The sequence below is a fragment of the Malaclemys terrapin genome, chromosome 25 (assembly GCF_027887155.1).
Source record: "Malaclemys terrapin pileata isolate rMalTer1 chromosome 25, rMalTer1.hap1, whole genome shotgun sequence".
Taxonomy (NCBI): Eukaryota; Metazoa; Chordata; order Testudines; family Emydidae; genus Malaclemys; species Malaclemys terrapin.
In genome coordinates, this window is record NC_071529.1 from 7,339,679 (window position 1) to 7,355,326 (window position 15,648).

At 39.9% G+C, this 15,648-nt stretch overlaps 1 protein-coding gene across 3 annotated transcripts in view; it reads right to left on the reverse strand.

Moving 5' to 3' along the window:
- MARCHF10 (membrane associated ring-CH-type finger 10) overlaps window positions 1-15,648 on the reverse strand; it is a 71,039-nt gene that overhangs the window by 22,804 nt on the left and 32,587 nt on the right. For all 3 annotated transcript variants that reach the window (XM_054013992.1, XM_054013993.1, XM_054013991.1), the window contains exons 5-7: window positions 14,757-14,906; window positions 6,155-7,547; window positions 2,494-2,660 (exon numbers count right to left, since the gene is read on the reverse strand). In XM_054013992.1, the coding sequence (XP_053869967.1) occupies window positions 2,494-2,660; window positions 6,155-7,547; window positions 14,757-14,906 (1,710 nt within the window). The remainder of the gene's footprint in view (window positions 1-2,493; window positions 2,661-6,154; window positions 7,548-14,756; window positions 14,907-15,648) is intronic.

Here is a 15,648-nt window from a genome sequence, read left to right on the forward strand (position 1 = left end):
GTAGTCCAGGAACCACATTTGAAAAACAACAACTCCAGATAACCAGTAACACACTTCTATTTGTATTTGTTTTAAATATTTTGGGCTCCTTCCCACTGAAGTCTGCAGGAATTTTGCCACTGACTGCAGTGGAAACGAGACTGGACTCTCTGGCTAGTCTCTCTATGACAACATAGTGAGACCTATACGTTCTGAAACAGAATTTCATTCACTGAACTGGTGGGGATAGTGGTGAAAAAGAGAAAAGGTGCAGGAAAATTCCACCCAAGTCTCAAGTAAAATATAACAATAGCATCCACACCAAGTCTCTACACTCAAGGCCTGGTCAATACCAACCAAATAAAGGTCCAGTGTGCTGCCTAGTATTTTTACTGGATGTCTTTCCTCCCCTTCCTGCCCTCCCACATCAACAAAGAAGGGAACAATCGGCTCCAGTTGCTTTCCCCCATAAAAATGACACTGAGGCTAGGTCTACACTACCTGCCTGAATCGGCGGGTAGAAATCGATCTCTCGGGGATCGAATTATCGCATCTCGTCGGGACGCGACAATCGATCCCCGAATCGATGCTCTTACTCCACCAGCGGAGGTGGGAGTAAGCGCCGTAGACGGGGAGCCACGGAGGTCGATTTTGCCGCCGTCCCTACAGCGGGGTAAGTCGGCTCCGATACGTCGAATTCAGCTACGCTATTCGCGTAGCTGAATTTGCGTATCTTAAATCGACACCCCCCCCCATAGTGAAGACCTGCCCTGAGACACACCTCAATAAAGAGGAGGAAATTAATAAAATCCGTGTTTAAAAAAAACAACAAAAAAACCTCAAGTAGATTTTCACCCCCAAATGGAAGAAATACTAGAGCCTCCATGAAATCCTCTTGGGACTTTGCTATTGCCATTGATTTTTTTTGTGGAAGGCAGTCAGATATTGTGGTGGCGGGTGCCTGTATAAAACTCTAAGATAGAACAATGGGTTCCAGTTGCTTTGGGGCCCACTGTATTATATTTAATATGTGGTTAGTATTGTTTAAAAGCATGTGGCCTTCTATAAACTTTTCTGGAGTATTGAAAATAATCTAAGGTTATTACAGATACTCAGATCAGGGCCTCACCCTACAGCCAGACACCTAAAAAAAAATCCTTTGCTGACCAGAAGTCCCATTTCTGCCCATCCAAACACATAGTCAAATACCAAATGAATTTCCAGTATACCATCCCAACTCTCTCTCCCCTTGCTAGTGTTCTTTCTCACTCCGGCTCCCAAGCTGCCTGGCTGAACTCTCCCTGAACCCAGGGCAGGATCTAGGGAAGATGAGGGAAGTAGCTCACTCCCCGGATACTGGGCTCAGTCAGGAATTTGAATAAGGATTAAGAATCTGCATTTAACTGCTACAGCCTCTGCTGGTGAAGAGTAAAACAAGGTTGGTGTGGGCTCCTGTCTTCTTGAATCTAAGAAAAGAATTTTTGATACAAAACTAAACAGTAAGTTCTCACAATATATGGAATTAAGTGATAAACTTGCTTATTGTTATCTCTGGAGGCTGAGACCTGTTTCTGTGACTCTTAGATGACACTGACTCCTCGCCTTCATTGCTAGCTGCTAAATTGCACTAATAGACAGCTAAAACACACAAATGTATGCTCAATATTCCTTTTCCATGCAAGCAATGGCTTAATTGACGTGTGATTTCAAATGTAAGGGGGAGTGGTTTACAGGACAAGCTTTGTATTAAAATATGGTCCATATTATGGAAAACTTTGCAAAACCCTGCTTTGCAATTCACATTTATAGCACAATAACGTTGTTGATCTTCATTCAGGACAAGAATGGAAATAGAATACCTGGACTGTTTCAATTTAGTATTAGTGTGTATTGACCAAGTTGGGGGATGAAGATAAGGGAAGCTTGCATAGCAATAATTTTCAGTGTACCTTTCTCTAGCTACCAGTTACTTTCATAAGCATTAAAATTCATCCTATGCAGGTTCCTTCTCCCCCTATTTCAATATTTTTAAAAAAACAACACACGTTTATCTCACTTTATGGATTTGTCATTCAACATGCTCCCTTTCCTCCCCATTAATTAGTCTTACCTGTGAAGTTTATGGATCCTACAAATTTGATGTTCACATGATACCGCTGGTAATGTGTAAATCCCTCAGCATTTGATATATATTTTGGCTTATTTTAAACAGTAAACTCTGGAAATTTAGAATGTTAGTTGTGCTCATCTGTTGATTTAATGGCCAGGAGTCTAAGCAAGGCCATGAAATATTTGCAGTTATTTGACCTAATTTTTGCATTGTGGAAAAAGATTAAAATGTTGACAAACCTATGGGATAAATTCATCCCTGGTGTAACTCGACTGATATCACCTGGTATAGCTCCACTTATGGCAGGGAGTGATTCCAAAGGTGAATTTGGCCCTCACATGATGAGGTTTCTTAAATTAGTGACATGCTGTTGCACTTGTTGTACTCTCCTCTCACATTCCTACCTGATTTTATCTTAGCTTTCAGCCACGTTTTTAGACATTCCTGATGAACAAACTGTAGGGTTCCTACGCACCCACATGGTTCTACCAGTGGATTGGTTAAAGAGCCCCCAGCAATCTGACATATCCGACATTGGTCTCCTTCCTCTTCTGAGTCTTCTGCCAGTAGACTAAAGACACAATAAAACAAATCAGAAGTGTTCTTTCACTAAACTTTACAGTCCAACGTTAGACTCAATTTATATTTTAATTAACATGTTTTGGACGGGGGTTAAAAAGGCTTCCCTAAACATCTTTCAGTACATGTCAGTGATCTGAACAAATAATATCCAATGAGTTGCAAGTATTATTCACTGTCAAACAAGGTGTACAGGGGGGAGAGGAATCTTGTGGTTTCTAAGTCCTTGGGGTTTTTTTAATTTTTGAATCCATGATTGACAGTGTACAGCTCAGAAATTACAGCTGTTTTTATACAAGAACCACAATGTTTTACACTCAACCCCTGCAGAACCAGTTAGGGTGTGGTAGCTAATGTGTACTGCCTTATTTGCAAAGCTGTGCTGTGCTGACATCAAGGAAATAAATGGAATGTACTTTTTTTTTTTAAGGGGAAATATATTTTAACTAGAAGTTAAAACAGTGTATAGGGATGAGAGGACATTTTAATGACTCTCCAACTACAAACAAATGGAGAAAAATGTGAACTTTTTTTTTTTTAAACTAAACTACAATCAACACTTCTTGCATGCATCAAAATGACCAGAAAGGATTCATGTTCAAGGACTATAATTCTAAACAACAAAACAACTGAGAACTGGATTGATTTTAGTTAAACTTGGCAAACTCATCATAAACAAATTTTCTGAAGGTGAAAAAGCAACTCAAAAAAATACCTCTGCTTTCCTTTTATGGTGATAAAACATGAGACCCTATAGAGTTATATAGAGGTGTCTAAAATGCTGTATATCTTTAGAAAACGGGACAGTCCCCAGGTATACATCACTTGGTGATGGGCTATTTGCTGGTGCTTGTAGAGTATCTAGAGGATCTGTGTCAGGGATCTTTATTCAGGACAGGCTGATTGGAGATTGGACAGATTGAGACAATAGGAGAAGCTTCTATCCCCAGGACTCCCACTTCCTTCCTAGCCTGCCCTTCCAACATGACTCATCTCCCTCTGCTGCTAGTTTTCTAGCAATCCCTGGGGCTAAGAGCTTGCTGGGGGACAGCAGATGGTATTAGGTAGTCAAGCGGGCGCATGAAAGTGGCAGTGCAGCTATCTGGGGCCGGTAGCTGTAAGGAAGTGGGTGAAAAAGCCACAGTCTGTTACAGCCTAGAGTTGGTGGGTGGGGTTTTCTGGAAAGGGGATGGGGGGGTAGGAAGAAGTGGACATGTTGGGCTGGAGTAAGGAAAGAAAGAGGGTAGGGGACTGAGCAGGAGCGGCACCAGGGTTTTTGGCGCCCTAGGCGGGGGTCCTTCCGTGCTCCCGGTCATTGTCGGCAATTCTGCGGTGGGGGGGTCCTTCCACACTCCTGGTCTTTGGGGCACTTCGGCGGCAGGTCCTGGAGCGAGTGAAGGACCTGCTGCAGAATTGCTGCCGAAGACCCGGAGCGCGGAAGACACCCCACCACGCCGCCACCGAATTACTGCCGAGGGTGGCAAAATGCCACCCCCCCCCCAAATCCTGGTGCCCTAGGTGACTGCCTAGGTCGTCTAAATGGAAGCACCGGCCCTGGGACTGAGAATGAAACAGAGCTCTTGTTGGAGATGGGGGTAGAGGAGGAGATGAGTTTATTCTTCTATAGTCATTTTTCAGGGCAGCATACATAAGGTTTGCATGTCTGTGGTATTCTAAGGGTTAACACCTTTTGAAATAAAGCATCTTTGTTCTTTTAAGGGTCCAGTTTACATTCTGGTACTAGTGTATGACTCAGAGCTATGTCACTTCTCTTAAGTGCCAAAACTGAATATGTGGCCAGTTGGTTTATGTTCTGGGGGAGTGAAGAGATGGGATGGAAAGGCACATTTTCATGAAAACATCTTTGTTCTTAATTGTTGAAACAACTGCTTGAGAAAAAGAGCAGCTTGCTGATTAGTCAGCAGCAGGAAACCCAGAGTTGACCAATACGCCTTTATCAAAGTCTTTTCAGTCAAGGAAATTACAGTTTTTAGGGAAGAAAGTGAAGAAACTGGGTCAGCTAACAAGTTTTTAGAACAGACAATCCTCTTAACTTCCTTAGCATCTGTATGGATGTCTTCTTTTTATCTATATTCCTTGCATAACCAAAAACTTGGTCTAAAAGAGATTAAGGAGGGCTATGATACCCTAAAAAGCAAAAAAATAATAAGCTGAGCCACCTCTTAACTATATCCTAATGCCCACCCAGCACACTTCCACTGACAGTGACAGACTCCAGATCATCCAAAGGAATTTACTTCTGCCTTCAACTGATAAAGAAACATACTGCAAAGAACACATTCATCTCCTTCACCGTATTGCACAAACCTTAATTACAACCTCAGCAACATGAGCAAATATTCAGGGTTGACACAAGGTAAGTGTCGTGTGTCAGAACCATCAGGATGCAATCTATGTTTTGCTGTAGTAAAATGGCGGTTATCTTCCACAGCCTGTGTTCCATTGGAAACAACGAGAAGTACTGCCATTTTTACTAGTGGGGCACGTGTGTGTGTGTGTGCGTGCGTGCAGACACGCCCTACTAAAACTGATGGCATAAGCAGCTTCAGTATCATTGTAAGTTGTGAAAAATGGCAAGTATTTGAGTAAGGGAAAATTGTAACTATAATGGGCAATCTGGGGGGAGGGAAAGGGGTTACTACCTAATTCTTCACCTGTGTACACAAAGGTAGCTAGCAATGAGTTTTAACCATATGGAAATTTTCAAAGATTATAAAATCCAGCCACTTATTACCAAAGGGGATCCAAAAGGTCAAACACCGAGCAACCTTAATATAAACAAACACAGAGCTCTCCACAGAGAGATTCCACAGAGCTCTCCATTTAGCTATAGAACTGCATGTTGCTGTGAAATCATGGATGTGTATAATTATACTGTTACGAGTTAAGCCAAGTCTCATTAAAATTAGGGTATGCAACTGCCATCCTTCATTTAAGATAGCTGTAAGAAACAGTCAGATCCTTTTATAGAACAGTAAGTCTCCACCCCAAACAGAAGTACATGTCGCTGCCCAAAATACAGGCACAAGCACATGTGAGGTTGCGCGGGAATTTGAACTAATTGGATGGAGGGGGGGCTTCCCAGGGACTGTTTTAGTAGAGTGGTGTATGTATGTGAGAGAGAGAGAGAGCGAGAAGCAGGAGAAACCCCACAGAAGAGGAAGAAAGCCAGGTGCAGCCTGAACAAGCACAGAGTATGGCCCTGAGAAAAACCTATAGAAAGAGCTTTTAGGTTGAATGCTGGCTGAATGGGCTTGGAGCTGTGAGCAAAGAAAATATCGCCAGTTGTTTGTTTCCTTCTGTGTTCAGGGAAACAGGACTTTGTATGTTCTTTGGAAATAAAAAAGATTTCTTCAAAGATACCTGCCTCCATCATCAATTTCTCCTCCCAATAGAAACAACCCACAGGGCCTCAAACTTCGGCTAATTGCTCATGTCAAAAAGGTAACGATACATATTTCTCACCTCTCCTGCAGTTTCTTAAGCTTCTCTGGGTCTGCATGTTTGTTTATTTCCTTTGCACTTGTGGTATCACATGCTGTAATGCTGCTCATAGCACTACTTTGATTTTGTAAATCAGACACTGCCAGCAAAGCAAGTGGTAATTGATCATGTAATGTGCCAGCCATGTGAAGGTGGGCTGTGAAATTCGTTTGAAACAAAGATGGGCTGGAAGAATCTATAGATAAAAAAGAACTATGTGAATTTAGTAAGTTCTCTTCATCATGTAAGGCAGCATTTGCAGATGTACTCTTTAAACCATTATCTATACTATCATCCAGTAGGCTACTATCTTCAGGTGTACTGACTATAGGTGATGAAGATTCATAACTTCCTGTAGCAGAAAAAGAATCTCTATTTCTTATAGGAGACAAGGGTCTACGGACATTAAACCTTGAACTTCCATCCAAATCCAATACTTGAGATGATACAGTTGTCGAGCTCAAATTTGTTGAGACCTCAGCTCTATGAGCAGATTGTATTAATGATCTTGGAGGATTATATGCAGAATGCAATAATGGTCTATGAACTGTTGACCTTGCAGAAGTAAGGAGATCAGTATAACGCCTCTGGTTGCTTTCATAGTCTTGCAATTCTCTGTTATAAATATTGACGCTAGGCCTATCTATAGAGCTAATGTTATTAAGAGTCTCAGCAATAGGTGCGCTGCCCGGTCTGCTTTCAGCTCGTGAGCTTCTTGAACTAAATAATGGAGTTTCATTTTCATTGCAATCAGCACCTACAGAAGAATTCCCATCTGGAGTGTAAGACTTTCCATAGTCCCTAAAGTTTCTTCGCCTTAATGAAGACTGTTCAACAGCTGTGTCCATGACATTGGGTTGTCTTAATGGTTGATGAGAAGATCCAACTCTTCTTGATGAAATGCTTCTATCATCTCCAGCTTCTTCGGGGTTACATTGTTCATCTTGTGCCAAGGATGCTCCACTAAATTTCCTAATTTGTTCTAGAGGAGTAGGAGAGTGATTTAGATTGAAAGAAAGGAATTCCTTCTCTAGTAAATCATCATCTTTCGTATCATTTTCTTCACAGGTCTCTTCCATGTTTAAGCAAAGCATAGAATAAAAGTTTTCATCTCTAAACTTCAAAGGGGCCATTTTAGTGGGTATAAAAGATGGACCATGTGACTCATTTGAGACAAAGGAACCATGAGCTCCTTGCAAGGTAGATGTAGATGATAGAGTTGGAGACTGCTGATCCTGTGGAAGGACACTTCCTATTTTGCTATCTTTGTTTAGACCTTTACGATCGAGATTTAGCTTAGAAGACTGGATTACATTCCTTTTCTCTTGTGATCGCTTCTTGTTTGTGAGCATAGTTTCATTTGTCACTCCTAGATCTGCAGTGAAAACAAAATCAACTTTCAGCATTTGATCCTTTTTGTTTCTAGTGCCTAACACATGCTCTAAGTGGCTATTTCTTACCACTGCGGTTCTGGTATTGATGTTATGACACATTTAGTTATAGGTAACTGCAGTTCTAGTGCCCTTTAACACAATTAGTAGACTTTATTCATAAACTCTTCTAGGGTTCAGACAAGAAATCAATATTACTTTGCTATCTGTACACCTGTAAGACCATATAAAGGAAATTCATAAATCATGCTAAATGGTGCACTGGCACTTCTGGAGGTCCAATTAACACATGTCTCCTTCCCAGCATAAATATTGTCACACCTACTACTTGCATTCAATGTGTAGTTCCAGAAGGAAATGCCCTTTTGTGATCAACAGAAATTATCACAATGTTTTAGATTTTTTTTCTGTTCAAAATTTATGGTAATTATTTGTAAATAGCATCATAGCACCTCTGTCTAAGGCTTTCAAAGCTCTTCACAAATTGAGTAGGTATTATCCATGTTTTACAAATGGAAAAAGTGATACAGAGGTGAAATGACATGCCCAAAGTCACACAGCTTATCAGCAGTAGAGATGCAAACAGACTCTTGGTCTCCAGATTCCCAGTCACCCATTCTAACCACCAAATAATGCTCCTTCCCAAGTGATGTGTACTGTTGGTGAAAGGGGTCAGAATGATATCCCTGAAATCCTCTGTGCCCATTAGTGACTGTATCGTAGAGGATCACCCACCTGTAGGGAGTTAAGAATAGTTCGTTCTCCAAGAAACCATCTAATTCTTGGTTTCTAAGTGCAACATAAAATGCCAGTTGTGGTCATAGCAATTGTTTCTAACATGGATGCCTAGAAACAGGACTGAGACATGCTGATTTCACAAAGACCACTGAACTGCAATCAATCACTTTTAGTCACCATTAACCTAGCATGAATGAAAATCAAGAACCAAGACCTGAAAAAGATTTCTGATATAGTCGGTCTTCCATTACAGTATCCAAAATAGCCAATTTAGTTTGGCTAGAAGAGGGCAGACCATCCGTCATAATGGGAAGGCATCCTTTGTCAAAACTTTCCAAGTATGACTAAAAATTAGTAAGAAAATGGAACTAGATCCTGTGTCTATTGTAACATCTTCTGACATTACATGAGCGTGTTAGGGGATAAGCAAAGAACAGCTCTTAAGGGCATAGTCTAATAAAAGTGCATAGGCTTACCACTGCTTCCTCTCTCTAAATTACAAGCAACTTCTTTCAGGGAAGTGCTCCTACAATTCCCATTGACTTTAACAGGAGAACACAGATGCATCCAAGGCCGGGTTTAGTCCTATATTTCTTGGTTTTGGAAAGGATTTTCCATTTTAGCCATGACCATGTGCTTTTTATTTCTTTTATCACAGTACACAGTATGGACTCAGGGAGAGTAATGGCTTTTAGAGGAGGAAAAACAGATTGTGTTCACCTCAGACTTTTCACAGATCACTAGGCTGTATCTGCCTCTTCTTATCATGTTATTCTACAATTAAGAAGAATAACATGGTAAGAAGAGGTGAGACAAAGCACATGAGGGGCAAAATTCAGCTATCCTATTATAAAGGTATTGGTGACAGGTGTGGTGTTAATGAAATTGTTTAATTAAACTGACCCAACAGTGAGAGAATAAGAAGCAAGGGGGAGAGAGAGGGCCTAGATCTACAAACAAGACAGAGCTCATAGCTCCTGAATTCTAATGAGAGAGAAGCTGTGAGTGACGTCTTCTGGGGCTTTGGTCAAGTCACTTAAGTCAACATTTTAAATAAAAAAAAAGCTGCTTATTTTGGATGTCTCCGTTTTTGAGTGCTCAGCTACAGACATCAATGGACTGATTTTCAGAGTTGCTAAGCATGAGTAGCTACCATTGACATCAACTATAAAAAAAAAAAAAACCTGAGGAATACAAAATTAGTGCACTTCTGAAAATGTGGACATTAACATATCTGCCTTGTGTTTACCCAATTTCCTAGGGATAGGGAGTTGAGGATTAATCACCTTAAAATTTTTAAGCACTTGGATAAGCACTAAAGATACATTCTACTATATATTTTACATTTTTGTTTTTTTTAGTCTCTTTGGAATATGACTTTTCTACAGATCACCAGATAATAAACCTAGGATATTTATATTTTTAAATGTTAACAGTCAATTCTCTGACTTTTTACTGAACAGATATTCTTTATAGTAACTATTTAAGGTGTTAAAATTTGTAATATACAGTACAGAATAAACGCTGCTCGAGTGGGACATTTCCCATAAGGACAGCAAGATGAATGCGTGGCTCCACGGATGATGTTGACAGGAGGGCTTTTGTCTTCCTCAACTATGGGATGTTCCAGGAAAGAGGAATGCTGGGAAGTTATGGGGCCCCCCTGACTAAGAAGGAGAACAGCATCTTCACACATAACTCACCAACATATTGAGTAGATATATACCTCGATATAACGCTGTCCTTGGGAGCGCAAAAATCTTAACGTGTTATAGGTGAAACCGCATTGTATTGAACTTGCTTTGATCCACCGGAGCGCAGCTTTACCGCATTATATCCGAATTCGTGTTATATCAAGGTAGAGATGTAGTATGGGGAATGAACAGGAGGAACTGGAAGTAATACTATATAAACTAAATTATGACTTAATTGGCATCACAGAGACTTGGTAGGATTACTGTAATGTTGGTATAGAGGGGCATAGCTTGTTCAGGAAGGACAGGCAGGGACAAAGAGAAGCGGTGATGTATTAGATATCAAGAATACAAATACCTGTTCTGACGTCCAGAAGGAAGTAAGAGGCAGTTTAGCTGGAAGTCTTTAAAAGGGGGTGGGGAGGAACAGGGACAATGTCATGGTAGGGACCTGTTCTAGACCACCCAATCAGAGGAGGAGGTGGATGAGGCATTTCTAGAACAAATAACAGAAATATCCAAACATAAGATGGGGTAGTAATGAGGAACTTTAACTACCCAGCCATCTGTTGGAAAAGTAATATGGCAAAATACAAAATGTCTGTTAAGTTCTTTGAATGTATTGGTGACAACTTCTTGTTTCAAAAAGTAGCAGAAGTAACCAGGGGGACAGACGTTTTAAACTTGATTATGATCAAGAGAGAGGATTTGGTTGCGAATCTGAAGGTTGAAGGCAATTTTGGTTGAAAGGGATCATGAAATGATAGATTTCATAATTCTAAGAAAAGGAAGGATTAATCGTGTTATATCAAGGTAGAGATGTAGTATGTAGTATAGATTAAGCAGCAGATAAGGATAATAGACCTCAAACAAGCAGACATTAACAAACTCAAAGAACTGGTGGGTAAGGACCCATGGAAAGAAAATCTAAGGAAGTGGTTCCCAAAGTGGGGTTCGTGAACCCTTGGGGGTTCATGAAATGTATCAGGGAGTTCTCAGAAAAAATTCTATAATGGCGGACAGAGCCGTCCCTAGGGACCCTGGGCGCAGGGGCCAGCATCCCGAGCCCCGTGACCATGACTTCCTGGCAGAACATAAACTTTGGTTGGATCAATACACTAAAACCAATATAATTGCACACCTAAAAGGACTTTGCACAATGTTCAGGCAATACTTTCCAGCTATGTCAGGCGATAATGACTGGATCAGAACCCCTTTGATGATGATACTTTCTCAACGCAGATATTGAGCACGGAGGAAAAAGAGAAATTGAGATCTCCTGTGATTATGAACTGAAAAGGAGTTTGAGATCTGTCATTGATCAACTTTTGGCTGAGTTTAAGAAATGAGTACACCCTGCTGGCAGAAAAAGCGACTATAGTTTTGTTAATGTTTTCAACAACATACTTTCTCACATAAGTATTTTCCTCGTATGCACATCTGAAAACCAAATACAGAAGCAGACTCAATGCTGAACCAGACCTGAGACTTTATCTTTCTCCAATGATTCTGGACTTCCAAGAGCTATGCAGATCAAAGCAAGTGCATCATAGAATCCTAGAATATTATGGTTGGAAGAGACCTCAGGAGGTCATCTAGTCCAATCCCCTGCTCAAAGCAGGACCAATACCAACTAAATCATCCCAGCCAGGGCTTTGTCAAGCCGAGCCTTAAAAACCTCTAAGAATGGAGATTCCACCATCTCCCTAGGGAACCCATCCCAGTGCTTTACCACCCTCCATCCATCACACTCAGGAGATTTAAAAGTCAGGACTCCTTATGAGAAATGGAAAGGTAGGTTGATATTTTTTGCTGTTTCTAAAATTAAATAGACTGCTAGTGTTTTTTAAAATTATTATGAAAAACAAGTTTAAGCTTTGTTGTAGTCGTGCGTTGTTTGCCTGGACTGCTCAAGACACGAATGCTTGTGGGAGGAATTCTTTATTTGAGTTGGCTTCTTAAATACCTTCATGCTGTTTCACGTCTGGTACTCCTTGATTAAACTGTAGGAGGCTTAATCGAAGTGATATGAGCTACAAAACTGAAATTTTGGAAGAGTGTTGCCATTTTCATAATGTAATAAAATTAATAATGTGATGATGATGATAATAATAATAAATAGTGTGTAATAGGCATATCATAAAAAACCCAAATTATTTCCAAGATCACTGCTGCTATAATTTATGCTCAGGTAAGGGAGAAAATCCCTGGAAATATTTATTTTTAGGAGGGGGTTCACGAGATTTGATATTTGCGTGAAAGGGGTTAGTAGGTTGTTAATGTTCGGGAACCACTGATCTAAGAGAAAAATGTTCAGGAGAGATGGTACTTTCTTAGAGACATGAGTGAAGGCACAACCGCAAACTATCCTGATGAGAAGGAAAGATAGAAAGACTAGGAAGAGTCCACTATCGCTGCATTAGTAGCTCTTTGATGACCTGAAAATCAAAAAGGAATCCTGCAAAAAGTGAGTACATGGACTAATTGCCAAGGAGAAGTATAAAAGAATAGTACATGCATGTAGGAACAAATTCAGAAAGGTTAAGGCACAAAATGAGTTACACCTAGCAGGGGACATAAAAGGCAATAAAAAGAGGTTCTTTAAATATATGAGGAGCAAGAGAAAGGCGAAGGAAAGTGTAGGTCCTACACTTAGTGGAGAAAGAGAGCTAATAACCGATGACAACAAAAAGGGTGAGGTGCATAAGGCCTATTTTGCTTCAATCTTCACTAAAAAGGTAAATGGTGACCAACTACTTAACAGAATTAAATTTAACAACAAGGGGCTGTATACAAGCCAAAACAGGGAAAGAACAGGTTAAAGAAATATTTAGATGTACTCAAGTTGGCAGAGTCTGATAAAACACATCCTAGGGACTTAAGGAACTAGCTGGAGCAATCTCGGAACCATTAGCAATTATCTTTGAGAACTCCTGGAGGATGGGGGAGTTCCCAAAAGGATGGAGAAGGCCAAACATAGTACCTATCTTTAAAAAGGGGAACAAAGAGGACCTGGGAAATTATAGACCACTCAGCCTAACTTTGATACCGGAACAAATTCTTAAATAATCAGGTTGTAAGCACCTTGAGGATAATAGGATTATATGTAATAGCCAGCATGGATTTGTTAATAACTAATGATGCCAAACTAACCTAATTTCCTCCTTTGACAGAATTATTGGCCTAGTGCATGGGGGGAGAGGGGCCACGAGGAAGCTGTAGACATGATGTATATTGATTTTTAGTAAGGCTTTTGACACAGTCCCACAGGACATTCTCCTAAGCAATGAAGGGAAATGTGGTCTAAATGGAAATACTATAAGGTGGGGTACACAACTAGTTAAAGGACAGTACTCAGACTAGTTATCAATGTTCTGCTCTCAAACTGGGGGATGTGTCTAGTGAGGTCCCACAGGTCTGATACTAGTCATTATTTTCATTAATGACTTGGCTAAGGGAGGGTATGCTTATAAAATTTGCAGATGATCTCAAGTTGGGAGGGGTTGCTAGCACTTTGGAGGACAGGATTAAAATTCAAAACAACCTTGACAAATTGGAGAATTGGGGGTTACAGGTAATATGTGTCAACAATGTGGTGCATGTGCAAAAAAGGTGAACAGTATTCTGGGGTGTATTAACAGGAGAGTTGTATGTAAGATACAGAGGGTAATTGTATCGCTCTATTTGGTACTGGTGAGGCCTCAGCTGAAATATTTTGTCCAACTCTGGATGCCACACTTTAGGAATGGTGTGGGCAAACTGGATAGAGTTTAGAGGAAAGCAACAAAAATGATACATTTAGAAAACCTGACATACAAGGAAAGGTTATAAAAATTGGACATATTTAGTCTGAGGGGGCACCTGATAAGTCCTCAAATACATAAAGGGCTATTATAAAGAGGACAGTGATCAATTATTTTTCATGTCCACTGCAGGTAGAATAAGAAGTAATGGGTTTAAGATATACCAAGGGATTAGATTAGATATTAGGAAAAGCTTTCTAACCATAAGGGTAGTTAAACTCTGGAACAGGCTTCCAAGGGAGGTTGTGGAATTCCCATCACTGGAGGTTTTATAGAACATGTTGACTGAACACCTTTTGGGAACAGTCTAGGTACACTTGCTCCTGCCTTAGTGCAGGTCCCTTTTTAGCCCTATAATTGTGTGACCCTGTCTGCTGCTTTACTGCAACAGAATATCCAGTCAATGGCAACCTATTTGGCCAGTTCCAAGGCATGAAGTTGTGTATAGCCATGTGTTAGATTAGAATTTCAGAGGTATTTATCTTATACAAAAGTTATCAAAGACCGAAAAATAAAATGCAGTAATATGTGATGTTTATTTTATTCAGTATATTTAAGTTATTTTAAGAATGTTTAATGGCTTCTTCAATCAATTGGATCAGCCATTTAATTTAGATAGATAGGCTGCACAGAATTTAGAGGATGGATACATTTTTCTAAAGCTATACATTTATTAAGATGACTACTTTATTTAGTGAATTGCTTTTATGTCTCCTCTATGGCAATATATATATCAAATGACAATATGAGAATATCCGTTAATTAAGGCCCCTTCTATATTGGTAGTGTAAATGGACCTTAAAGTGAAGGTAAATGACAGTTTAAGGCCTCTCCATGGTACTGGAGTGGGGACACCATGGTGTAAATGAACTCTTACAGATCCATTTCTCAGCAGCCTAGAAATAGACAGTTCTACGTTTCTACAGACCAAAAGAGTCGTAAAGGAGATTCTTCTCACCAGATGCGCTGGTAACTTGTGCCTTTGCCTGCAGCAACGAGGCCTGTCTGTCTCTGTCTTCCAATTTTCTCAGATTCTGTGTGTCTGGGCTTCCCAACAATCCTCCCTGGTTCATTCTCTTCCTCCTTAATAATGACTGCTTCTGGGCAGCTGTTAAGTAAAAAACGTTTTCAGTAATTTTATTATATTTTCAGGGAAAGAGCTTCCATTAAAATATTTGTTCTTAAAAGACCTAGAAGATAAGTCCCTCCAAGGTCTACATCAGCACTGATTTCTCTTTTGGCAAATCTTTGTCATTTATACTTAACTGAAAATAGAAAGAAAAATTTGTATTTCAAAGAAAAAATGCCAGACAATTTATTCCTGCAAAATGTGTATAACGTTTTTTTTTGTTTTTTTTTGGATATACAGAGTCATATTCAGTGAACAGAGATTTGGGGGGTTATCCAAACTCACATTTAGCTTCTCAATATTGAAATACCAATCTCTCTTCATTAAGAGACCCATAAAGAAACATTTGAATTTTTTCAAGCTCTATTTTGAAATTTAAAACTTTTTTCAAGGAAAATAACTTTTATGAACAGCTCTAATTAAATGAATATGTTCAAAGCAGTGGGAATTTCCATAAATCTCTGAAAGCTGAAACAAAGACCTGTCTTCTCCAGTAATAAATCACAGCTGAAGTTCTGTTAGGAGGCTTGGTAGCTGGTCTCACTTCATTACGTACTGACCAACTATCCAGTTTGGTGGTCAATCTCCATATCCATAGGGGTAACTGTCGGTTTCCAAAGACAAACTAAGGATTCACCTAGCATAGAAATTAAGGTTCAGATTTTCAAAATCTCAGTCAGTTCTTCAACTAACTGCTCAACATGCGCAATGGGGTCCAGAT